A 27,668-nucleotide genomic window follows, 5' to 3' on the forward strand; every position below is an offset into this window, starting at 1 on the left:
AATAACAGAAGTTGAGTACTTCATGAACCACAGACTTAATCATCACAAGTCATTAGTTTGATTTTCATTGAAAATATTTCATATATGCAAATTATAAATTTTTACTTTAACTGCTCTCTGGTAATACAGTATCTCAGGGTTAAAACACTACTTAAAATGTTATTTAAAGGTGAAAATGCCTATTAGCATCCTAGTACTTTTAGTAGGAATGTCAACCTAACCAACGCTGGTGGGGAAACTAAGGTCTTTGGACTAGCAAAACTGTTGTTCTAAGCATTTTATGTGTATTAACTTAAATTTCTTTTTTAAAAATATTTTTTTATTGATTTCAGAGAGGGAGAGATAGAAACATCAATGATGAGAATAATTGATTGGCTGCCTCCTGCACGCCCCCTACTGGTGATGGAGTGTGCATAGGCAGACTGACTCCAAAGAACTCAAACATCAAAAATTAATTAAAAATTGAAAACATTCTTTTTTTTTTTCTCCTTAAAGAATGGCCATTTGAGTATCTAATTAAGTGTTCTCTGAAAAACAAAATTTTTTATTCTTATAGAAGACAAAAATATTAAGCTTAATTATAAAGCCAAGTTTCCTGCTGAAGCTGAGATCTCTTATTATCTTATAGGTAATAAGCTCAGAGCTATATGACCTGTGACTGGTTCGTAATAGAAACATGATAATAGTAATGGCTGCCGTTTATTATTTAATATATTTACTTTGCCAAGCCCTGTGCTTTGTATATTTACATTTCTTGTCCTAGTTAATCCTAGGGGAAGTCCTGCTCAGGGAGATTAAGAAATTTGCTCAAAGTCAAAACTAATGGAGCTAGAAATCAAACCAAGCCTTTCTATTTCCAAACTATACACATCCCACTGAAGCCAACTGACAATTGTTTATCTGAAACTATGCTGGGCCAGCCTTGCCTGGCTTATAGCTATCCCTAGACCTTAACTGATGCCAGAGTTCAATGATAGGATATATGAACAGCAGGTTGTCAGCTGTCAATACTCCTGGAGTTAATTCACCTCAAAGGCTACCCACCACTCCCATTGATGATGTTAGTGTGGGCCTATGGAGGTCGCACAGTGACTCAGTCTTCTCATGACTAGGAATAGTTTGGTGCTTGGGCAGAAGGTGAACTTTTGATACATAGGTGAAAACTGTACTAAAATTTTTTTTAAATGAATGCATTCTATTACTACAGCCTTCTAAGGAAAGATGAAAAATATCTAATTTATATGTTGAAAGACCTTTCTCTTTTTACCAACTGTTGCCTTTAGTTCCTGTTTCAAATTCTTACAAAATTCAAGCTGAATAGACTTTTTAAAAAGTTGCTTGTACCTTTACCACAACATATCTGTAGCCAAATAAGTTTTCAGCACTGTTAATCAACAGAAATATACTGGGGTCATCGTGTTGGGGGGTACTGTACTTGGTACTGACAGAGATCTTGAGCTCAATTCCAGAAATAGGATATATAAAATAGTTCAAGATTAGGCATAAATGAATGAAAATGGGCATCAATAAAATGTCAAAGGGCTTTCTGTGGGGTGAGCCAGTGCAGTTTTACCACGGAGGAGGAATTTGAGTTGACAAGAATTGTTGATGACGAATGGAGAGCGTATTTGAAGCCAGAGGAATATCCACTGGAGTCCACTGACAGTAAGATCTTAAAGAATTTGGCCACCCACTCTTCTAACACCAAGAGTAGAGAATATAAATGGGAGCATTATCTGAGAAGGAAAAAGAGAATGTTTGGTAGATCATAGGGTATTCTGGTTAGTCATTAATTCAATTGTGTTCTCTTCACGTGTCAAAAAAAATGCCAGCTAAGCAACAATTTCAGAAGATTAAGACAATAGAAAGTGCTAAAGTTGTCACTTTCCCACTTACCAAATGGCATTGAGGCTATTGATGGAAGCTATTCAGCAAAGGTAGATTGGCAACCCTGTAGGAAATCCTGTCCCCTGCACAACACACACACACACACACACACACACACACACACGTCTAATAAACATTGAACATTTGCTGTTAGGAAAAAGGGGGTGCTTTGAATATGAAGGACAGTTTAATAAGAGAAATAAATGGTGGGAGAAACTAAAGAAAAGTTGAAAATGATTCTTACAAAATTTGCTTTCAGAGTTCTGCCTTTATGTGTTCTGCTGCCTTTGTTCTTCTCTGAAAGCTCTAGTGATTCTAAAATTCTTTTAATGGGGTTCAGGGCTGGGAGAAGTCATCTCATCCTCTGAGAGAGAAACTGAAATGTATATAGTAACTCCTTTTAGTGCCCTTCAAAGATCTGAATGACCTTCTTGGTTTAGGAACATTTAAATTTTATGTTTGATTTGATTTTTTAATGAGACTGATAATTTGATTTTTAAAAAATGGTTAATTTAAAAGATTGCTTTTCAGACTTACTAATTTATTAAATTCACTGTCAAGTTCTGAAATTTTTGATGAATGAAAGCTGTAAATGTTTTGCTAGTTGATTAGAATTGGTCAAAACCTGGAGATAGCTCTGACATTTTAGTAAAAGAGTATGTAGGGTGAATATGGGGGTGAAGAACTTAGAAACTGGAGAGAGGAACCATGGGTCTTTGAGGACTATTAGGTAAGTTTTGCCCCAAGTATCCTTAATTAACTGGAATGTCCGTATGTTCTCTTCCTTCCATAAGTCTTGTGGCAGTCACCCTTATTTATATATCTTAGATACTCATGGATGAGTTTATGATATGTGCTGATTTAGGTTTTCCAAGACACATCTAACAGTTTTTTCTCAGTAATTGTTTTGGTGCAGCCATCACTTTTTACGAATGAGGAATGTGGGCATAGTCAAGGTATGACAAGACAAACCATGATGTCTAGAAGTGTCAGATTGGCATCTGTGGCCTTGAGTGTCAGTTCTGGTCTGAGTATAGCATCAAATGAATCTCAATCAATCTCTCAATCTCAATCTCAATCTCTCTCTCTCTCTCTCTCTCTCTCTCTCTCTCTCTCTCTCTCTCAGCAAAGGGAAGATTATTACAGTGAAAGTAACAAAATTCTCAGCATGTGAGAGTGGTCCCAAAAAGAGTTGTCCAAATGAACCTCACTTTCAAAATCAGGAGTTTGATTTTGAACTCATGTCATTGAATGTAGAGATTCCCTCACATATCTTTTCACTTATCTTCAGTGAATTTTTTCTTTGTCCCATCTTAGCGACCTGCTGATATTACATGTGTACCTTATCACGATTATAAACTCTACTACTTCAGAAATTTAAAATTCTGAATATTCTACCTTTGAGCATAATCTCTGCTTCTTACTGCTCACTTGCTCAAGGCCTTCCACTGAGTCACTGCTAGGGACACAATGACACCCTCAGACTATCTCACCATCTTCTTACTACTTTCTTCTGTCTTCATGCCCCTTCATGCCCCAGCTTAGATATCATGGCTTATCATTATATTAGAGGCCCAATGCATGACATTTGTGCAAGAGTAGGCCTTCCTACCCCCTGCTGCTGGCACTGGCTTCGCTCTGGCACCCGGGACCCAGGCTTCCCTCTGGGCGCTGGCAGGCACCTGGGACCCAGGCTCCCCTTGCAGCCCTGGCTTTGTCCGGAAGGTCCTCCGGAAGGACGTCTGGTCTAATTAGCATATTACACTTTTATTATTATAGATTAACTCCCTTGTTAATATCCTCAATTTCCTTTCTAGTCTTTGCCTACAAAACCCCACTGTGGCTGGGCCCAGCCTCCTCTGGGCCTGCGCCCCATGGTTGAACATCACTGGAAAACAAATACTCAGCTGTGCAAAAATAGTTTCACTGTGAAATTCCTTCTCACTGACCTCAGGGACCCTCCAGTTTCTAAGCTCTTCACCCCCACACACACACCCTATGTACTCCGCTACTGTGTTTCCTTTCCTCAGATCAACTATTTTATGCCATTCTTTTCCTCACACCTTTCTGCCACTTTCCAAACTCAGCTGATTATCTTACACCAAGTAAGCTGAGAAAACAAGCCTTTGAACTGTAGTGTGACACCCAATTTACCTGTCTTTTTTTTCCTTTTGTCCCTTCTGCTTTTGGTGTAGGATAAAAAAAAAAAATTCTCATTCAGGAACATGAAGATTTACTCCTGTGCTTTACTTGAGGAGATTTATAGTTTTAGCTCTTATATTTAGACGAGAGGCCCCGTGCACGAATTTGTGCATGGGTGTGGTCTGGTCAGCCCACCCTGATGGGGACCCTTCAGGCCAGGTGGCAGGGGGGAGGGGCCGCAGGAGGTTGGCTGGCCCCACCCCTGATTGGGGTGGGGGGGCAATTGGGGGTGGGACCGGCCAGGGGCAGGGGCCATGGGAGGTTGGGGGGGCCAATCAGGGCCCTAATCGGGCTGATTGGCGACTGGTCGTTCTAATCATTCCGGTTTTTCTAATGTTCCAGTCGCTTGGCTTTTATATATATAGATATTTAGACTTGGGGCCCAGTGCACGAATTCATGCACCTTGAAAGGAACTGTGGGCCGTGAGGCTGCTGTGGGCACAGGGGCAAGTCTCGACCCATCCTCTGTACCCCCGCCTGGCCCCTCCCACTGCGGTCCCCGGTCCCCTGTCTACCAGCAGCCCCGCTCCTGCCGCAGCCACTCCCACACTGATGGCGCCAGCCCCACTTGCACCCGCTGATGGCGTGGAGCAATTGGGACTGGCGCCAGCAGCAGGCATGAGTGGGGCCGGTGCCGTCAGAGGGTGCAAGTGGCGGCTGCTTTCCCAATTGCCCCTCAGGAGCAAGGGGAGGTGGAGAAGCCCTCAGAGGTGACTGGGGCCAGCAGCAGCCGCTTGCACCTGTTGACGGCACCGAGCGATCAGGACTGGCACTGGGCACCAGCAGCAGGTGCGAGCGGGTAAATCATTGAAGTAAATCTTCATGTTCCTGAATGAGAAATTTTTTTTTTTTATCCTACACCAAAAGCAATCGGTGCCCCACCTTGGTCTGGCACCCCTGCTCATCTCCACCATTCTGCCACAGCCAACGCCTGCCATGTTCCGTGCTCTGCCACCTGCTGCTGATGCCCGCCATGTTCCGCACGCGCTCCCTGATGGTCAGCGCATGTCATAGTGACCAGTTGTTCGGTTGTTCCGTCATTCAGTCTATTTGCGTATTAGCCTTTTATTATATAGGATACTAGAGGCCTGGTGCATGACATTCGTGTACAGGGCGGGGGTCCCTGCACCCTCTCGCAGTCTGGGACCCCTTGGAGGATGTCTGCCTGCTGGCATAGCACATCCCTTAAGAGGTCCTTAGCACTGCCGCAGAGGCAGAAGAGGCTCCCGCTGCTCGCCAGTTGTGAGCCCAGCTTCTGGCTGAGTGGCGCTCCTCCTGTGAGAACACACTGATCACCAGGGGACAGCTCCTGCATTGAGCATCTGCCCCCTGGTGGTCAGTGCACGTCATAGTGACTGGTCGTTCCACCGTTCTGTTGATTTGCATATTAGGGTTTTATTATATAGGATATGATCTATTTTAGTTCTTTTTGGTATATGGTGTGGAGTGGGAAGGGCCAAATGCATGGTGTGTGTAATAGTCTATAAATGTCCATTAGGTCATTTTAGAAAAATATATTCTCATTGATTTTAGAGAGGAAGGGAGAGGGAGAGGGAGAGGGAGAGAGAGACAGAAACATCAATGATGAGAGAATCATTGATCGGTTGCCTCCTACATGCACCCCACTGGGGATCGAGCCTGCGACCTGGGCATGTGCCCCGACTGGGAATCTAATCATGACTTCCTGGTTCATAAGTCAACGCTCAACCTCTGAGCCACGCTAGTCAGGCATGACTTACATTTAAGTCTGTCATTCATTTTGAGTTTATTCTTGTGTATGGTGTAAGTTGGTGGTCTAGTTTCATTTCTTTTAGCATGTATCTGTCCAATTTTCCCCAAGATAGGTCATGCTTTTTAATACTGATAATTCAAACTTGTCTGTTTCATAGATTTTTGTTTTGCCTGTTTGTTCTATTGAATACCGAGAGAGTTGTTAAAATCTCCCACTACAGTAGCTGAAACCGGTTTGGCTCAGTGGATAGAGCGTCGGCCTGCGGACTGAAAGGTCCCAGGTTCGATTCTGGTCAAGGGCATGTACCTGGGTTGCGGGCACATCCCCAATAGGAGATGTGCAGGAGGCAGCTGATCGATGTTTCTCTCTCATCGATGTTTCTAACTCTCTATCTCTCTCCCTTCCTCTCTGTAAAACATCAATAAAATATATTTAAAAAAAAAAATCTCCCACTACAGTTCCTAGTATATCATCCTGGTGAATTGAAATTGTTATGATTACTGAACATGTTTATCTCATATTTTTCCCTTTAGATTTTATGTAGCTTAATATTAATATAGCTATACTGTCTTTTGATTACACTTTTCATGGTATTTATTTGCCCATCCTTTTACTTTTAATCTTTCTGTATCCTTGTTTTATGCTTCTTATGAATGGTGAATTATATTAAGTCATCTGGATAATGTATTTTATTGTTGTTGTTAATCCTCACCCCAAGATATTTTTTTCCATTGATTTTTAGAAAAAGAGGGAGACATGGAGGAAGGGGGAGGAGAGAGAGACAGAGAGAGAGATGTGAGAGAGACACATTGATTGATTGGTTGCCTCCTGCATGAGCTCCCGATCAAATCTATAACCCAGGTACGTGCCCTTGACCAGGAATTGAACCCATGACCCTTTGGTGCTCTAACCACTTAGCACCACTGGCCAGGGCTGGATAATGTCTTAACTGAAGCATTTAGTCCATTTGCATATAATGTAATTAAATATATTTTTAAATGTCTACCTCCACTTTGTTTTGGTTTTTCTGGTTTTCTCCTTTTTTTGAATTAATTTTTTATTCCTTTTTTTCTATGACTAGTTTAGAAGTTATACTCTGCATTTCTGTTGCTTTAGTCATCTCCCAAGGAATTATAATAGGCATCTTCAACTTATTATTGATGTCTGTTAATCATTATTTTTTCCTCTCCTGCCAGTACAAATACCTTAGGACCCTGTGACTCCATTTGTCCTCTCCTGACTCAGATGTTGCTGTTGTCATGTGTTTTAGTCCTTTATATATTTTTATTTTTATTTTTATTTTTTTAATTAAATCTTTATTGTTCAGATTATTACATTTGTTCCTCTTTTTTTCCCCCCCATAACTCCCCTCCTCCCAGTTCCCGCCCCACCCTCCGCCCTCACTCCCCACCCACTGTCCTCATCCATAGGTGCACAATTTTTGTCCAGTCTCTTCCCGAATTTCCCACACCCCTTTCCCCCACAGGAATAGTCAGTCCATTCCCTTTCTATGTCCCTGATTCTATTATAATCAACAGTTCATTCTGTTCATCAGATTATTTATTCACTTGATTCTTAGATTCACTTGTTGATAGATGCATATTTGTTGTTCATAATTTGTATCTTTACCTTTTTCTTCCTCTTCCTCTTCTTAAAGGATACCTTTCAGCATTTCATATAATCCTGGTTTGGTGGTGATGAACTCCTTTAGCTTTTCCTTATCTGTGAAGCTCTTTATCTGACCTTCAATTCTGAATGATAGCTTTGCTGGATAAAGTAATCTTGGTTGTAGGTTCTTGGTATTCATCACTTTGAATATTTCTTGCCACTCCCTTCTGGCCTGCAAAGTTTCTGTTGAGAAATCAGCTGACAGTCGTATGGGTATTCCCTTGTAGGTAACTGAGTTTCTTTCTCTTGCTGTTTTTAAGATTCTCTCTTTATCTTTTGCTCTTGGCATTTTAATTATGATGTGTCTTGGTGTGGTCCTCTTTGGATTCCTTTTGTTTGGGGTTCTCCGCGCTTCTTGGACCTGTAAGTCCATTTCTTTCACCAGGTGGGGGAAGTTTTCTGTCATTATTTCTTCAAATAGGTTTTCAATATCTTGCTCGCTCTCATCTTCTGGCACCCCTATAATTCTGATGTTGGTACGCTTGAAGCTGTCCCAGAGGCTCCTTACACTATGCTCGCATTTTTGGATTCTTTTTTCATTTTGCTTTTCCGGTTGGGTGTTTTTTGCTTCCTCGCATTTCAAATCATTGACTTGATTCTTGCGCTCCTCTGGTCTGCTGCCGGGAGTCTGTATAATATTCGTTATTTCAGTCCGTGTATGCTTAATTTCTAGTTGGTTCCCCAATATAAGATCGAGGGTCTCATTAGTTTTCTTGTAGATCTCATTAAGTTTATCGGCGGCTTCTAAACAGTTCTTGAGAGACCTTAAAAGTGTGGTTCTGAACTCTATATCTTCCATTGACAATTTTGTCCTGTTTCTTTGTCTCCGCATTTTGTTATGCTTCCTTGGTGCACCCCCTAGTGGTCTTTGTTCGCAGTCTTGTAGTTAAATCTTGATTGTTGTAGCTAATTCCAGGGAGGGTTTGACCTCCAGGCCAAGTGGCTATGAGAATCAGCTGTGTCAGCAGTGAGAGAACTTCTGTCCTCTAGGGAGGTGCTAATCTAGCCTTTGCCTGAGGCTATCCGGCAAATGCCTGTGTGCAGGGCTTGGGCGGGGCGGGTCGCACAGGATCAACAGGGTGGGCCGGAGAGAGCAGTTATGGCAGCTCTCAGTCCTGTCCCCAGGGGCTCTGCCTCTCTGAGTCCCAGCACCCGCTGCAAAGCTCAGAGAGAAAGCTGCATTCGCTCTGACCGAAGCCAGACAGTCCCGCTTCTCCCGTTTGAGTCTGGGTCGCTAGAGACTCGCCCGTATCTGGAGCTCAGATTCTGCGACTCCCTCCCGATTGAAAACGCCAACCGCGCCCTCCACCGCCAGCCCGCTCGTGCACTCCGCACCTCAGAATTTGACTTCAGCACTGCGCCTCCTCTGAGTGTCCGTATGCGTTTCTCTTTCCTCCTACTTGTAGGACTTCCACTCAGCCAGTGTTCCTGTGGTTCTGGGTGATGTCCCTTCCGTTTTTTGGTTTCACTTTTGAAGTAGTTGTTCAAAGCAGCAAACTCCGGCGTTAACCTATGCCGCCATCTTGGTTCTCCTTTATATATTTTTAAATCTCACATGACATTATTTTGTTTCATGTAGTTAGTGTTCATCATGTAAATTTACCCACATATGTATTAATTTCCTTTTCCTTCTGCAAGAAGTACATCCTTTTGTATTTCCTTTACTGTGGGTTAGCTGGAAGTGAACTCTGTTTTGGGTTGTCTACAAATACTTCCTCCTATAACTTTTTTGGAGTGCCAGTGTTATAAAATTTTACCTTAATAAATTACTTGGGTTGTAGCAAAACTGCTGGGGTCTGTCTTTAATAAATTACTCCTGTTTTCAAGATGTCACTTGCTGGGGTCCTGCCCCAGCAGGTCCAGGGGTCCCCAAAGGTGTGGACGGAGTTGGCAAAGAAGGAATGACATGGAGATAGCGTTCAGTTGATCAGCAGCCTCGCCAGGATCTCTAGCCAGGATCTCCAGCCAAGTTCTGGTCTGGATCTCCAGCGATGTTCTGGTTCCGATCTCCAGCCCGGTTCTGTGTCCATGTTCTCTTGCTAGGTTCTCCAGGTTCTCCAGCCAGGTTCTGTAGCCATGTTCCCTCGCTAGGTTCTCCAGCCAGGTTCTGTCCAGGTTCTCCAGCCAGGTTCAGTCACCAGGTTCTAGTCAGGTTCTCTTGCCAATTTCTGTAGTCAGGTTCAGTCCAGGATCTTTTGCCATGTTCTCTCCAGCGAAGTTCTTCTGTCTGTAGGTTCTGTGTAGGTTCTGTCTTCTTAGTTCTGTGTTCTAAGCTCTGTATTCTAAGTTCTGAGACTTGCTGTCTTGTTACATCTGTATTTATACCAGTTGATTCAATCCTATCAATCTCTATTACAAAGGTTAGGGCGTTTCTTATCTCCATTCCAGGGAGTAAAGATTATGTAGCTTAAGCATGATTGTTCGTAGTTAAAGTGATTAATTACCCTCCTGGCACTTAGTTGAGGGGTTTTATTCCCTCCCTAACTTCAGGGGAAAATCCCTACCTGGGGAAACAACCTTTCTCAGAGACCTTGGTTAAAACACACAGCGCTAAGGGGAGCAAACATATTAAGAACAGTATGCTATATACGCCAGGTCCCTTGAAACAGCAAGGATGGACTGGCTGCCGGCAGTCACTAATAGAGTTTTTTCAGTCCCTTGTTGGTTCCCTTAAACTTTATTTAAGTGCCACTGTTATATACTCCATGGGATAGAGTATTCTAAGTACAGGGCCTCAAACTAGTTGAACTGATTAATGAGGGCTCTAAGACCTACAGCAGAACTGTTAGGACTCAGTACTCTTACCATGTCAGTGATGTCACCCAAATTTACTAACCACCTCTAGCTGATGACAGCCATATTTTAAAGTTAGTTTGTATCTTAGTTGTCTCAGGTTGCCATAGCAAAATACCATAAGACTAGAAGCCCTAAGTAATAGAAATTTATTTTCTCACAGTCTGGAGGCTGGGTGTTCCAGATCAAGGTCCACCAGTTTGGTTTCTGAGAAGGGCTCTCTTCCTGGCTTGCAGACAGCTACCTTTTTGCTATGTACTCATGTGGCCTTTCTTCTTTATGTGCATGCAGAGAGAATGCAAGCTCTTTGGTGTCTCTTATAAGAACACTGATCCTATGGGATCAAGGCCCCACCCTATGCCCTCATTTACTTCCCGGAGGCTTTATCTCCAAAAAAATACAGCTGCACAGGAGGGTTACAGTTTCAGCTGGTATATTTGGGGGTGGGGGTGAGGGGCACAAACATTAAATACCATAACAGTTGGCACTTACATAATGGTTGAGGGTCTTATGGCTTATAATTGCATTACTTTTAATGTCTCTGCTCTGCTTATAGTAATTCACTTCCCATGTATTTGAATATATCCTCCCCCACAATTATTTAGCAAGTGTGTAGGGTAGAGAATAAAATTTATCCTTGCATGTATTCTACAAAATTTATTGGTGAGTTGGTGTACATTTCTCAGGTAAATTCCAACCAATCTAAATATAGTTAAGTAAATATTTTAAACTGATTTACCTATTGGCTTTATTTTTCTTTACCTTAGCTGTGTTGGAGTAGAAGAACATCATGCTGTTGACATTGACCTATATCACTGTCCCAACTGTGCAGTTCTACATGGATCCTCCTTGAGTAAGTACTAGATGCTCAAAAAAAATTGGAGTTGAGTACTTAATGTGGACCTGATAATACTTCTATTTCCCAAATTTGGTCATCATACTGAGTTTGACTTGGAGTCCTGTCCCAGCCATCCTATCTACTTGAAGCCAGTCCCCAACAGTTCTATCCAGAAGATGACAGAGGGTCCAGACCAAGTCTCTGCTGATACTCTTCTTCCTGAGCTGGCAGAGCACAGCCAGGGAAGCTCTCACGTCCTCTGGAGGGAACCAGCAGACAGAGATGATGACATTTATTCTTAGCTTTTTACAAATGCTTCAGAGGAATAGGTTGAAATATTATTGTTGTACAAATGTGAGAGTAGAGATTTAAAGACTTTGAAATAGGTTCTTACTACTTTTTCCTTTAAAATTTACACTGCAGCCCTAACCGGTTTGGCTCAGTGGATAGAGTGTCAGCCTGCAGACTGAAAGATCCCAGGTTCGATTCCGGTCAAGGGCATGTACCTTGGTTGCTGGCACATCCCCAGTTAGGAGGTGTGCAGGAGGCAGCTGATTGATGTTTCTCTCTCATCGATGTTTCTAACTCTCTCTCTCCCTTCCTCTCTGTAAAAAATCAATAAAATATATATTTTTAAAAATTTACACTGCAAATGGGTTTTTATGTCCATTAAACTAAAGGGAAAAACTTTAGACTTAGTCATTTTAGAACAGAAAGGAACCTTTTACTCAATATGCCTTGATAAACACTTGGATCAGCTATAGGTAACCTGTATATACAACCTCTTTATTTTGAATGCAGAATTTTTTCTATTCCTTAAAAAAAAAATAGAAATTTTGTTCTGAGGTCATGGGCAAGTAATTTTTTAAGAGACTTACTAGCAACTGACTGCTCATATGTTTTGTTAGAAATGTTATTAATTTACCAAATTTCTTTGTAAGAGATTTAGAAATTTAAGCTATATTAATGCATTAAAATATTTCCTTGTAAAATACAGAATATCTATTTTGCTGTTACTACACATAAAATTTGAGATTAGCAGGTTGATAGAATTGTTACTTGTGTAATTGGCTAATTGCATAAATATTTTTAAAGGTTTTTATTTTATGTAGTATTGAAGTACATGTACTATATCACTTGATATAATTATTGACTGAGTGATTCTTGAAGGAAGTAAATAATACTGTTTTGTTATTTGAAAAAGAAAAACAGAACTAAAATTGCTAATAGTTTTAGTTTAAAATTTAAGCATATAATCCCAAAATGAAATAATTTAATTTTTATGAAATATTAAGTGGGTTACTATGAGGCAGAGTAATGTACATGTGATGTACCCTATTTTTTTCCTATATGATTTAATTTTTTAAAAAGCTTGTCATGCTCACTAAATTGATTTCACAATCCATAATGGATCACGACCTGCATTTTGAATAACGATGCATCAGAGAGAAGACTATATTACCTGGCCCTTCAGTGCTTCTGTCCTTGAATAACAGATCAGGCACTGGCTATCTTCTGGGCAGAAGTCCAACTCTGAGTACCCAAGGGAAAATGACCAAGATCTAGTAATCTCTTACATTTTGATTTAAGACTTGTTTTCCCTACTCTTTATCCTCCGTACCCAACTTGGATAATCCACTTGGTCCCTTTCCGTCTACTATGAAGCCTTTTTTGCTTGCCATTCAGGTTTCCTGTTCCTTTTGGAGCTCCCCAGGAATCTTTATTATTATAGATACCATCTACACCAGTGGTTCTCAACCTGTGGGTCGCGACCCCTTTGGCAGTCGAACGACCCTTTCACAGGGATTGCCTAAGACCATCCTGCATATCAGATATTTACATTATGATTCATAACAGTAGCAACATTACAGTTATGAAGTAGCAATGAAAATAATTTTATGGTTGGGTCACAACATGAGGAACTATATTTAAAGGGCCAGAAAGTTGAGAACCACTGATAGACAGTATGATACCCACTTAACATGGTGAATTTAGACTTTACCCTTTTATGGGAAATAAGAACTCTGTTGGAAGACAGATATCAAAAAAAAAGCCTAACACCTAAACATATATTCTCAGTGCTCTTCAGGCACATGCAATCCAAACTCAAAGTTTTCTCTTTTCCCCATGAACACTACTGAAATATTTCTTCATTGGCCTCCTTCCTTTAAGAGATTCAGTTAGCTCTTACAGGGGCTGATTTTGTGTGTCAAATGTGTTGACCCAACAGGATAGTCATATCCTTCTGTTAACATCCTCCAAGTCTGAACATTTAAAAGGAAACCTTAGTAATCGACACCTTATTGGGTGTCAGGCACTATGCTAAGTAAGTACTTGATCTATGTTATCTCCTTTGATATTTATAACAGCGTGATGTGAGAAAAGTGATCTAATAGCTCTTGAATGTAGCTGTTTGGCAGAGCTAGAGTTCAAACCCATAGCTGTCCAATCCCAATCTGTTCTAATTCTAATCTGTTCTGCAAAAATGAACATTAAAACAATGTAATATCATAGTTACTTATCAAATGAGCAGCCTTTCCTTTTCTTTCCAATAACGATTGACCCAGGGCTTTGAAACAGGCTGTGTATATACATTGGTAAGAGTGTGAGTCACCTGCCACTTATCTGAAGGCAGTTAGTTTTGCAATTTGTAGCTAGTATCTTTAAAATTTTGAGTATTTCTTCTCGCATTTTTAGGAATTTCTCCCAAGGAATTAATGAGGGAAACATATTTATGTATATGAATATCAGTCCCAACTTTGTTTGAAGAAAGATTCAGGATGGACAAAATGCATAAGAATTAAAAAATGATTATAATATGATACATCTACATCTATATCTTAAAATCTAAGCCACTTTAAATTGCTTTTGAGTATTTACTAAGGAGAAAATGGTCATGGTATAATAAGAAAGGTAAGCAGAATTATGATCCTAGTTGAAAATAAAATGGGGGTGTTTATCTATACATACATGTAAGGGAAAAAGCCTGGAATTAAATACATTTGAATTTTAGAAATGATTTTAAATAAGAAAAAATAAGACACAAAGGATACCTTAATCAGATTTTCTAGGAAGGTTGTTCTATGATTCTCAATTTTTCTCATGAGATTAAAAAAAGGAATTTACTGTCTTCTGTATTGAAGGTCTGATGGCCATAAATCTCTTGGGAATCTTGTTTTAGACTCTTAGATATGAATAAGTCCAACCCTATTGCTTGTTTAGTGTGACTTCTTCTTATCCATATGAGGAATCAGTATTATTATATTATTATGATTGTTGTACAGTGAAGGTGTGAAGTAATTTAAATTCATAGAGTTTGTCCCCCACTCAACATTTTGTTCTGAGAGTGTTCAAACATACAGGAAAAGTTGAAAGAATTTTACAGTGAGTACCTCTAAATCCATTATATAGATTCTACTATTAACATTTTATGTTATTTGCTTTACCACATATCTGTCCATCTAACTATCTCACTGTCTATTCATCTTATTTTTATGCATTCTAAGTAAGTTGCAGACATCACTACAAAGCTTAAGAGTGCTTTTTAAACTTTAAATGTATATATGTATGTGCGTGTATGTATATATATATAACTGAAATCTTGTATTAATACCACACAAAAGGTAAGTAGGTGGTGCCACCCTGATGGGAAAGAGGAATCAGGTCCAGAGCTCCTCCTCTCTTGGCTTCTTCCCCTTCTTCCCCTTTATTAAGGGTTCCTCAGCACAGTTGGAGACACATCACTCATCCCCTCCCTTTCCATGCTGAGGAAACTGGAGACAGATGTGTTAAATTACTTGCCCAAGGTAGCAGAGTAGTTATGGCTGAACTGATTTTGAGTGCTGTGAGTATTCAAGATTACAGCCTGCTGGAGCTAGACATTAGAAGTAACCATAAAGTCATTTATTCTGTGATTCCACTTGTCTTTCTTTAATTGTGATGCAGTCACCTGCTCTTTTTTGTGTTGGTATAACCACGCTTATTAGGGGAATAAATCTTGACATAAAAGAGAAGGGAGCTGTACTGTTAAAAATAGATTTCCGATGTGGGATCAAAGGCCCTATTCTGGAGAATGATTTGGATGGATGATCTGTAAAAATCATATTATGACCTAGTGTCCTAGTGAAAAACCATGATTTTAAATAACTGTGAGATATTATAGTATTTGTAAATGCAGATCTTGTAAAACTCTCCATCTGCTAGTTTGAATTCCTTGATTTAATTTTAAATTATTATGAAATAAAAAGAGTAGATAAAAAAAGAGTTAGTTGCCTATAGTTGCTATATTATATAAAGTAAAATTTACTTCTTCAGCCTAGAAATGCATAAAAAATGAGTGTTTTTATTGTATTAAAAAATTGTTATGTTTGATTATCTAATGATTAGAAAGTACATAGCATCACTACATAACAAATGTTTCTTTTTTTTTAACCTAAAAATCCAGTGAAAAAGAGAAGGAACTGGCACAGGCATGACTACACCGAAATTGATGATGGTTCCAAACCAGTGCAAGCTGGAACTAGGACTTTTGTGAAGGAACTACGTTCTCGAGTCTTCCCAAGGTATGGAAACCTGTTCTGACCAAAGAAAATTTAAGAACGTTCCTGAAAAATTGACGTATCTGAAGCAATGCTTTCAAATGTCAGGTTATGACCCATCATTATTTCAATCAAAAAATGAAATGGAGCCCTGGCCGGGTGGTTCAGTTGGTTGCAGCATCATACCATACACCAAAAGGTGGCAAGTTTGATTCCCGGTCAGGGCACATTCAGGAAGCAACAGATTAATGTGATGTTTATCTCTCACAGCAGTGTTTCTCTCTCCCTCTCTCTCTCCCCCTTCCTTTCTAAAGTCAGTTTAAAAAAGCGAAATTGGAAATATTAGTGCATTGCAAGTAATAGGATTAAATGAGTATAGTTTCATGGAACTTCTGTTATATGCATGTGTACTGAGCCACTTTGTAAAAATATATTTCTTAACTGTGGATCCCAGTCCAAAAAGTCTGAAATACAATCATTTAAGGCAATTGTTCCAAGTACTTGTTCCTTACCACAGCAGCTAGTGCTTCTTTTTCACCTCGCCTACTCCTATTTTTTCTTATGTTGTTTTCCTACCTGCCTCTGCCCTACCAGAAGTACTCATTGCTCAGCCTCTCTGGTGGCAGCAGAAAGGGGCTTTTTGATCTTTTAAAGATAGTGGAAAGTATTTGAGTCACCTGTGGCTCAAAGAGAGTCAAAAGCATTATACAGAATTTAAACATGCTAATTTAGATCATTCCCTGCTCACTGCCTGACATCTAAGTTGATACTACAAAATAAGCTTCTACACTAGATCATATCTAGGTTTGTTAAAGAGAGAAAGTGCATTTTAAATTTAAATCACGTACATGCAACTTATTTGGGAATTATTTCAGATCTTATATCTATACAACCCCTTTCTTCACAGTCTTTAGGATTCATATCCCCCTCCTCCTTCATCCTTAAACAGAAACATACAATATAAGCAGCTCCTGTTGGCTCCCTCAGGTCTACTGAGAGAAAAAACAAACACCTTGTAAATACAGGGGTTTCCATATGATTTCAGTGATATTAAAGGCTGCCTTTTATTGCTGCTGCTTGTCTCATCGCTGTTGCTAGGACTTGCAGTACTATCCTATGTAATAAAAGGGTAATACGCAAATTAACCATCACTCCATCACAAAAATGGCGGTGCCCATAGCCACAAGATGGCGGCACCCAGTCCCCTCAGCCTTGCCAGAGTCCCCCAGTCCTGGGGGGGCGGCTGCTGAGAACGGGCAGTGTGAGTGGCCTGGTGGAATGCTTGCTTTGTTGCCGCAGCGATGAGGCAAGCGTTCCACCCGGGCCGCAGAGGGCCTCTGGGCAGCGGGTGCATCCCGCCCTGGCTGTGGGGGGGCCTCTGGGTCGTGGAGAGCCTCTGGGCAGTGGGCGTGGAGCGGCCAGGCCCTGCAGAGAGCAGAGAACCATGGGGAGTGGGCCTAAGTCATCAGGGCTCCAGGATTGGAGAGGGCTCCCAAATTGGAGAGGGTACCGGTCAGGCTGAGAGACCCACCCCCCGTGCATGAATTTCATGCACTGGACCTCTAGTGTTGAATAAGAGTGGTGAAAGCAGACATCCTGTTCTTAGGGGAAATGGTTTTAGTTTTTTCCCATTGAGTATGATGTTGGCTGTAAGTTTATCATATATGGCCTTTATTATGTTGAGATATGATCCCTTTATTCCCCTTCGCTGAGACTTTTCATCAAAAATGGATATTGGATTTTGTCCAATACTTTCTCTGCATCTATTGATAATTATGTGATTTTTGTCTTACACATAATTTACTACTTATAATCACAGTTTATGTGATATATCATGTTTATTGGTTTGTGAATATTGTACCAACCTTGCATCCCTGGAATAAATCCACTTGGTCGTGGTGTATGATCTTTTAAATATATTGCTGGACCTGATTTGCTAATATTTTCTTGAGGATTTTAGCACTTATGTTCATCAGGAATATTGGCCTATTGTTCTCTTTCTTTGTAATATCTTTATCTGGTTTTGGAATTAGGATAATGCTAGCCTCATAAAAAGAGCTTGGAAGTATTCCTTTCTCTTGGATTTTTTGGAATAGTTTGAGGAGTATAGATGTTAGTTCTTCTTTATATGTTTGGTAAAACTCCCCTGTGAAGCCATCTGGACCAAGGCTTTTGTTTGCTGGGAGTTTTTTGATTACTGCTTCTGTTTCATCAGTTGCCATTGGCCTATTCTGATTTTCTTATTCTTCCTGATTCAGTTTTGGGAGATTGTATATTTTTAGGAATTCGTCCATTTCATCCACTTTGTCCAGCTTGTTGGCAAATAGTTGTTTATAGTAACGCCTTACAATCCTTTGTATTTCTGTGGTGTCAATGGTTACTTCTCCACTTTTGTTTCTGATTTTATTTATTTGGATCCTCTTTGTTTCTTGATGAGCCTGGCTAATGGTTCATTAATCTTGTTTATCTTTTCAAAGAACCAGCTCTTGGTTTCATTGATATTTTTGTATTGTTTTTTTAGCCTCTGTTGTTTATTTCTGCTCTGATTATTATTTCCTTCCTTCTACTTACTCTGGACTTTTCTTGTTTTTCTGTTTCTAATTCTTTAAGTTGTAGGGCTAAATAGTTTATTATTAATTTTTCTTGGTTTTTTTTTTTTTTTTTTTTTTTTTTTGAGGTAGGCCTGTAGTGCTATGAACTTCCCTCTCAGGACTGCTTTAGCTGTGTCCCATAGATTTGGGGTTGTGTGTTCATTTTCAGTTGTTTCCAGGAAGTTTTTAATTTCTTTCTTAATCTTGTTGGTAACCCATTCATTGTTTAATAACATGCTATTTAGCCTCCATGTGTTTGAATGTTTTTACTGTAGTTGATTTCTAATTTTATTCCACTGTGACCTGAGAAGATGCTTAATATGATTTCAGTCTTCTTGAACTTGTAGATACTTGTTTTGTGTCCTAACATGTGGCCTGTCTTTGAGAATTACCCATGCGCACTTGAGAAGAATGTATGTGCTGTAGCTTTGGGGTGAACTGTTTCATAGATGTCAGTTAAACCAGTCTGATCCATTGTGTCATTTAGAGTCTCTTGTTTCCTTGTTAATTTTTTGTCTGGAAGATCTATCCAGTGAAGTCAGTGGGGTGTTAAAAGTCCTCTACTATGACTGTATTATTGTTGATCTCTCCCTTAAAGTCCTCTAGAAGATTTTTTTGTATATTTAGGTGCTCCTATATTGGATGCATATATGTTTGCAGGGTTATATCCTCTTGTTGGATTGATCCCTTTAGTATTATATAGTGACTTTTATTGTCTCTTGTGATGATCTTCATTTTGAAGTCTGTTTTGTCAGATATGAGTATTGGTACCCCAGCTTTTTTTTTTCATTTCCATTTGCATGGAAATTTTTTTCCATCCCTTTACTCTCATCCTGTGTGAGTCTTTTGTTCTGAGGTGGGTCCTGGTAGACAGCATATAATTGGTTCATGTTTTTGTATCCATTCAGCTATCCTATATCTTCCAATTGGAGCACTTAATAATAACATTTAAGGTTATTGATAGGTATTAATTTATTGCCATTTTAGTTATTTATGCCTATGTTTCTCTCTATTTCTTCTCATTATAGCAGTCCCATTAGCATTTCTTGCAGTGCTGGTTTGGTTCTGATAAACTCCTTTAGCCTTTTTTTTTTTTTTTGAAGCTCTTTATTTCACCATCTATTTTGAATGATAGTCTTGCTGGATATAGTAATCTTGGTTTCTTGATTTTCATTACCTTGAATACTTCATGTCATTCCCTTCAGGCCTGTAGAGTTTCTGATGAGAAATGAGTTGACAGCCTTATGGGAGCTACTTTGTAGGTAACAAATTGCTTTTCTCTTGCTGCTTTTAAGTTTTTCTCTTTGTCTTTAATTTTTGGCATTTTAACTATGATATGTCTGGGTGTGGGCCTGTTTGGGTTCTTTTTGCTTGGGACTCTCTATGCCTCCTGAACTTGTGTGACTTTTTTCTTCACCAGGTTAGGGAACTTTCCTGCCATTATTTCTTCAAACACATTCTCTGTCCCTTGCTCACTTTCTGCCTCTTCTGGCACACCTATTATGCAAATACTAGAGTCCCGGTGCATGAAATTCATGTGTGTGGGGGGGGAGGGTGTCCCTCAGCCCGGCCTGCACCCTCTCCAATCCAGAACCCCTCGGGGGATGTCCGACTACTGGTTTAGGCCCGATCCCTGCGGTTTAGGGCCTAAACTGGCAGTCGGACATCCATCTCGCAATCTGGGACTGCTGGCTTCTAACCGCTCACCTGCCTGCCTGCCTAATCACCCCTAACCACCTCTACCAACCGGCCTGATGCCCCAACTGCTCCCCTGCCGGCCTGATCACTCCCTAACTGCCCTCCCCTGCTGGCCTGATCGCCCCCTAACTGCTCCCCCCTGCTGGCCTGATCACCCCTAACCGCCTCTGCCTTGGCCCCTGCCACCGTGGCTTTGTCCGGAAGGACGTCTGGAAGATGTCTGGTCTAATTAGCATATTACCCTTTTATTAGTATAGATTGTTAAGTTTCATGTTTTACCATAGCTCCCTTAAGTTGTCTTCCTGTTTTTTAAATTGTTTTTTTCTTTCTTTTTGATTCTCTGATTGAGTAATTTTTTTCTAACCTATCTTCTAATTCACTGGTCCTATCCTCGGCTTCCCCTAATCTGCTGTGTGTTCCTTCCACTGTGTTCTTTATTAGTGCTATGTCATTCTTCATAGTTATTATCTTTTCTCATGCTGTTGAACATCTTTGTCATCATTATTCTGAACTTTATGTCTGATGAATTTCTTATCTCCATTTCATTTAATTCTTCTCCTGGAGAATTATCTTGTGATAATTCAAGGCTCACAGCCAGACACACCTTTCTCAGTTCTGGGAGCCCAGCTTGGAGTTTCATTTGGGGCTTGTTTTTTTATCTCCCCATTTTGGCTACTTGTCTAGGTTTGTTTCTCTGTATTAGGTAGATCTGCTACTACTCCCAGTCTCTAGTGCAGGACAATGCTAGACACTGTTTGTGATTGGCCCTGAGTACTCTGTTTGGAGCTATCAACAATCCATAGCTTGTGGCTTCCTCTGCTGGGGCTGGGTGTCTTTGGAGAGAACCAAAATGTTTACCAGGATATGCTTTTCCTAGCCCCGGGCCTGGGATTAGATCAGGCAAAGACTCAAAGCCTCCAGGGACTCTTCCTGCTTGCAGTCCCATTGACACTCAAACTTATTAGCCTTAGGCTGTTGACCACAGGGTGGGGCAAGAGGTCTCCAACAGGGTAGGGTAACTGCCTTCCCCCCAGGCAAAAACCTCCTGGATAGCAAAGGTCCACAGCCAGAGAAATATGTCCTCAGCAGCGCAAGGAAATGACTCAGGACAGGAAACCGGGGTGGCTGCCCTCTGATCTCCAACCCTAGAGCCCTCAATCCTGGCTTCTGCTCACACTGCTCCAGTCCACTCTATCTTCCCTCTGTTGGAGCCCAAAGTGAGTGGCTACACAGAAAATTTTGTGCATTGGCCCTTTAAGAGGGTGCCTGCATTTCCAGCATTCTCTTGCTGGCAGACAGCAACCCTGCTGCTTTTCACAGACAGATGTTCTGTGGGCACCTTTCTCAGTTCTGGTTCTCTGGGCTGGGGAGCCCAGTTTGGAGTTTAAAACCCCAGAATTCTGCCCTAGCCGGTTTGGCTCAGTGGATAGAGTGTTGGCCTGCGGACTGGAGGGGTCCTGGGTTCGATTGTGGTCAAGGGCACATGCCGGGTTGAGGGCTCCACCTGTAGTAAGGGGTGTGCAGTAGGCAGCCAATCAGTTGTTAGACTCTCTTATCATTGATGTTTCTTTTTTTTTTTTTAATATATTTTATTGATTTTTTACAGAGAGAAGGGAGAGAGATAGAGAGTTAGAAACATCGATGAGAGAGAAACATCGATCAGCTGCCTCCTGCACATCCCCCACTGGGGAAGTGCCCGCAACCCAGGTACATGCCCTTGACCGGAATCGAACCTGGGACCCTTCAGTCCGCAGGCCGACGCTCTATCCACTGAGCCAAACCGGTTTCGGCCATCATTGATATTTCTATCTCTTGCCCCCTCTCCCTTCCTCTCTGAAATGAATTAATTTTTTAAAAAAAGACCCCAGAGTTCGCAGTGGGAACCCCCTCACAGCTCTGAGATATCCCTTCAGAACTTCAGTTGCTCTCTGTGGGAGCCCGGGCAGCCCTTTTGTGCCTCTGCACTGCCTACCAGTCTCTATGAGGTTTCCACTTTCCATCTTTGGTTATCAGGGTTCTCTCCAGCTAGTCTTCAGTTGGTTTTTCAGAGTGGTTTTTCTGTATTTTAGTCGTATTTCCAGTTTGGTCCTGGGAGAGTGTCAGTGTAGCTTTCACTTACTCCACCACCATTTTGGAATCTGCATCCTATTATTCTATTATCTTTTCTACTGTGGCTTATGTAAACATTTACATACTGAAATACATTTTTTTATTATGAACTATTTTTTTCTCTTGTTATACTTAAGGCATTTTATATAATACTAGAACCCTGGTGCACAAATTCGTGCACCAGTGGGGTCCCTTGGCCTGGCCTGTGGGATTGGGCCGAAACCGGTTCTCTGACATCCCCTGAGGGGTCGGGATTATGAGAGGGCACAGGCCAGGCTGAGGGACCCCACTGGTGCACGACTGGGGCCAGGGAGAGACATGGGAGGTTGGCCAGCTGGAAAGGGACCATGGGAGGGCTCCAGGGTGTGTCTGGCCCATCTCGCTCAGTCCTGATTGGCTGGACCCCAGCAGCAAGCTAACCTACCAGTCGGAGCGTCTGCCCTCTGGTGGTCAGTGCAGGTCATAGTGAGTAGTTGAGCGGCCTTAGCATATCATGAACATATTTACTTTTTTATATATATCATTAACATATTACACTTTGATTGGTTGAACAGCTGACCAGTCAACTGGACACTTAGCATATTAGGCCTTTATTATATAGGATGTATTTTCAGTTATATATATTGAAGTAATTATAAATTTTACTTTAAACAACATTTGTTCTAAAAAGAGGAATTAGGTATAACAGGTTGAGAATCACTGATATAGATAATAATGTAGTATATGAACTAACTCATTACCAGAGTTATTTTTAAACTGAACTTAACAAAGATGACATTTTACTCTTCCATTTTCCTTAGTGCTGATGAGATCATTGTGAAGATGCACGGCAGCCAGCTGACACAGAGATATCTGGAGAAACATGGATTTGAGGTCCCTATTATGGTCCCCAAGTTAGATGATCTAGGACTCAGGCTCCCTGCAGCTACGTTTTCTGTTATGGATGTGGAACGTCATGTAGGTACGAACTTGATTCCTTTAAGTACTTGTGAATACATGGTAAAAGTAAAAATGATATTGTCCTAACAATATTAAAAATTGAATGAAAACAGGTTAATTTAGTTCAGTTTCCTGGATCAGGAAAGATGCAATTCAATATCACCTATGTTGAAAACTATTTTTTTCTCAGCAGGTTTACCATTGTGAAAAAAACAGAATGAAACATTTTGCCTATTCTTATTTCCTGAGATTCACCCTGCTGCTTTTTTTGTTGTCAAATTTTCTGTTACTTTCTAGGAAAAACTATTACTGAGGAGTAGCTACAGATACTGGGAAAAAGACAGTGGGGAACTGGATTGGATTTAGGCCCCTGTAGCATTCAGGTGCAAGAAGAGATATTTTCAAACCTGTTTTTATATTTATGACTTGGTGATGTTGCCATTTAATGATGTCTGGACCTAATTTGTTACTTTGAAGCCCAGAAAGGCATAAGAAACAAGGGCAAAATCATTCATATGTTGACATTTTTAGTTATTTTATTTATTCTCATCATGGTATTTATAGATAAAGCTGACTACATATAGATCTCATTCCTCATCAGCAATAGATAGGTATTATTTGAGGATTAGATCTCAAATTTAACTTGACTCAAAACTGCACATCCACTGTAGTACGTTATGTATCTGAGAACTTGTCCTTTTATTGAGCCTTCAGTTTGACAGTTCTCAGTGATAACTGTTTCAGAGAGGAGATTCAATTAAACGGCATGACTTCACTTCAGGTGATTTTGAATATTTGATAAATTAGGGGATGAAGCTGAGGTTTGACCTAAATCTGTTTGCCTACTTAGCACTGTAAAATAAATATAGTGTAATGTAAGTAAAGGGAAAAAATGTTCAAACTATTTGATAGTTATCTTTTTAGTACTGTAAAGCCCTTCATTTAACAGAATTGTCTTGCCTTTTAAGTATAAAATAAAGTCTACTAGGTATTTAACATATATAAAATTACATTAAAATAAAAAAATGGCATTTATTTGTTTTATAGTTCAGATTGGTTAAGCATTGCTATATTTACAATGTCCTGTAGGACATAGTAATACTGATTGTGTTTCCTAGGGTGGTGATGCAGTGGTGTGCAAGCAACACCTCATGATTTTACAGGAAATTTGTAAAATTTATCCCAATTGAGAACTCATTCCACAGACACTAATATGAGTGATTTTTGCTTCGTAACTACTCATATTTTCTTGAAGCAGAGTATTAGAAGAGAAGACTACCAGGCAAGCAGAAATTGTTTGTCCTAGTTAACTTGTCCCCCAATGACTGATCAGTTTTTCAAAATGGTAGACTTAGAATGTTAGGTGTTATAGAGGTGAAAGGGAAAAGGCAGTCCCCCTCATTTTATACGTGAAGAAATGAAACTCAGAGCATCTGGTAGTTTTCTACAGACCAGTCTAATGTATTTTTGTATTATGAGCTGCACACAAGAAATCATTGGCATATGCAAACATACAAGTTTTTACACTCAGTATTACTAGTAATTATGCATCTCTGTCTTAATTACTTTCTTTCCTTCAAAAACCATCCTCCTTTTCAAAAGTTCCAGTTGGACTTAAAAATTAAGGATATAGGAAGACTCTTTGTCTAAGCTAGATATTTTTGTTTAGGGCATCTATTGATGTAACTTTTAAGCCCAATAATAAGACTATAATTTTTCTCTGCAGGTGGTGACAAAGTGATAGATGTCATTGATGTGGCAAGGCAGGCAGACAGCAAAATGACACTTCACAATTATGTTAAATACTTCATGAACCCTAACAGACCAAAAGTGTTAAATGTGATCAGCCTTGAATTTTCAGATACAAAGTGAGTAGTTCTGGTCATTTTGGGTTAGCCTTCTGAGTGTTAGCTAAATGTAGTTAAATGCTAAATTTATTTAGTAAGAAGATTAATTGCGACTTCTTAAGCGCTCCAGTGATAGCAGTGTTGTAAATTTTGCTTTGGCATCCTCAGAGAATGTTTAGAAATACAGTGGGTTTAAACTTGAAGTATTGTTGTTAACCTTGATTTCCAGTTAATCTCTTGGTTTGGGTTGAGATGGGCGATGACATTTTAAGAAGTTTTAATTTGCGTGATGTGGGTGTGTGTGTGTATGTGTGTTTGTTTTTTAAAGGATGTCTGAATTGGTGGAGGTCCCTGACATAGCCAGAAAACTTTCCTGGGTGGAAAATTATTGGCCAGATGATTCAGTCTTTCCCAAGCCATTTGTTCAGAAATACTGCTTAATGGGAGTTCAAGACAGCTACACAGATTTCCACATTGACTTTGGTGGAACTTCAGTTTGGTACCATGTCCTCTGGGTAAGATTGGGGTATTTCTTTGTTCTCTTATTGATAAAAATATATAGTCCTATTTTTCCAGGGGTGCATTTATTTGCTGAAAATGACATTTTAAAGAGGGAAGTATTTGTACTTTTTAAGTAGGATCTGTCACTTTACCTTTAAATGTTATGAATTTTTTTAATCCCAAGTAATAAAGGAGCTATGAGTGCTTAATTTATATTTAGATTCCCTTTTTTGGGCCATTATCTTATAAGTTGGTCTCTAGTAGCCTTTTGTCTCTTCCTCATCAATTATCACTTAATCCCTGTATCAATCCCTGAGGAGCAAAATTACAGTAATAATAATTGCTTCTGACCTTAAAATTAGGCTAAGACAGCTAGTTGGATAAGTCAGGAAGGTCCATGAAATACTAATTCTTCCTGGCAGCTTATATTCACCTTATTTTATCTGGCACTATACTATTCACAGTAGCTACTAGCTACATGTGGCTAAATTTTAAATAATTAAAATTAAATATAATTGAAAATTCAGCTCCTCACTTGAGGAACTGAATTTTAGTGCAAATGAGGAACTGAATTTTAAATTAGTATTTTACGAATTAGTATTTTATGGCTTTCCTGACTTAATCACAGTAGCCACATGTGGCTTATGACTTGTATTGGACAGCACAGATATAAAACATTTCCATAATCATAGGACATTCTGTTGGGCAGTGCTGATCTAGAACCAAATCTTTGTCTATATTAAATGCCTGTGCATCAGCAATGCTCTATACTATAGTATATGATATTGTGTCCTTGAGCTCCTATTTCTCTTCTCCATGAGAAAATCAAGGGTTAGTTCATTAAAGGAAGTTGATTTGCAGGTCTTTAAAAATAATCATTATATTATAGATCTTAGGAGAAAGGGCAAAATTTTAGAAATGACTCTCTGTAACCTGGGGTCTATTATTAATGTGTATTTACTTCTATACCTTGAAAATGAGATCAGTAGGATGTTTGTGATTTTTTTTTTTACCTTCTTCTCGTAACTATTTCTTCAACGCTACTTTATTGACTCCTTGTCATATTTGGAAGGGGGAGCTTTAGCTCTTGTGAAGATGCTTGTGAAGGGCAATAGCTTTTGATCAGGTATGTGAAATATGTCTTTTTGAGCCTAAAAAGTCTAATAATTATCTTATTTAATTTAGGTCATTGTATTGGGAAATTGCATCAAGGTAGGCCATCCTAAGAATGGCTTTTTTCTTTTTAATAACTGTGTGATATTTCCTTTTAGGGTGAGAAGATTTTTTATTTGATAAAGCCAACAGATGAAAATTTGGCACTCTATGAGTCTTGGAGTTCATCTGTGACCCAGAGTGAGGTGTTCTTTGGAGATAAGGTGGATAAATGCTACAAATGTGTGGTAAAGCAGGGACATACCTTATTTGTTCCTACAGGTAATTTTCAGTTCCATCCTGCTGCCCATTGTTGATACTCAGTCACATTAAATCAGCTTTTAATGAGAAACTCTGCTTGAACTGTTTGGAAAGTAGCTTTGCACAACTTTGTGGTGTTTTATGTCATTTTCCATCATTTTGATTTTTGTTCAGATAAAGTTCACAGACTATAATATTTCTTCTTTAAAGTGTACAAGTCAGTGGTTTTTACACTTGATTTTAGCCAAAAGACTGAGAAGCAATCAAGTCGGTGGTTTTTATTAGATTAATAAGGTTGTGCAACCTTACCACCATCTAATTTTAATTTCATCACCTCAAAAGGAAGCCCCATATCAGTTAACAGTCACATCTCCATTCCCCCCGTCTTTAAGCCCCTAGGGTACTTTCAGTCTCTGGATTTGCTTGGTCTGGACATATCATGTATATATGTAGACTATGTGGCCTTTTGTATCTAGCTTCTTTTTTTAAAAATATTTTTTTGTTGAGTTCAGAGAGCAAGGGAGAGGGAGAGAGCGACAAACATCAATGATGAGAGAGAATCATCGATCGGCTGCTTCCTGCACGCCCCACACCAGGATTGAGCCCGCAACCTGGGCATGTGCCCCTGACCAGAATCAAATCCAGGACCCTTCAGTCTGCAGGCCAATGCTCTATCCACTGAGCCAAACCAACCAGGGCTGTATCTAGCTTCTTTATTAGCATAATGTTTACTAGGCTCATCCTCATTGCAGCACGTATGAGTACTTCATTACTTTAAAAAAAATATATGAATTTATTGATTTCAGAAAGGAAAGGAGAGGGAGAGGAAGATAGAAGTATCAATGAGAGAGAATCATTGATTGGCTGCCTCCTTCATGCTCCCCACGGGATTGAGCCCACAACCCAGGCATG

At 39.9% G+C, this 27,668-nt stretch overlaps 1 protein-coding gene across 4 annotated transcripts in view; it reads left to right on the forward strand.

Annotated features, from left to right (window-relative positions):
- Positions 1 to 27,668, forward strand: part of KDM7A (lysine demethylase 7A) — a 95,668-nt gene that overhangs the window by 31,328 nt on the left and 36,672 nt on the right. For 2 of the 4 annotated variants that reach the window (XM_036328557.1, XM_036328558.1), the window contains 6 exons: positions 11,050 to 11,135; positions 15,565 to 15,682; positions 22,857 to 23,017; positions 24,722 to 24,863; positions 25,171 to 25,357; positions 26,615 to 26,777. In XM_036328557.1, the coding sequence (XP_036184450.1) occupies positions 11,050 to 11,135; positions 15,565 to 15,682; positions 22,857 to 23,017; positions 24,722 to 24,863; positions 25,171 to 25,357; positions 26,615 to 26,777 (857 nt within the window). Of the gene's footprint in view, positions 1 to 11,043; positions 11,136 to 13,817; positions 14,034 to 15,564; positions 15,683 to 22,856; positions 23,018 to 24,721; positions 24,864 to 25,170; positions 25,358 to 26,614; positions 26,778 to 27,668 lie in introns of those variants that run through there. The other 2 variants (XM_036328559.1, XM_036328560.1) reach the window with 2 other exon arrangements.

This window comes from Myotis myotis, unplaced genomic scaffold, assembly GCF_014108235.1.
Source record: "Myotis myotis isolate mMyoMyo1 unplaced genomic scaffold, mMyoMyo1.p scaffold_m19_p_11, whole genome shotgun sequence".
Classification (NCBI taxonomy): Eukaryota; Metazoa; Chordata; class Mammalia; order Chiroptera; family Vespertilionidae; genus Myotis; species Myotis myotis.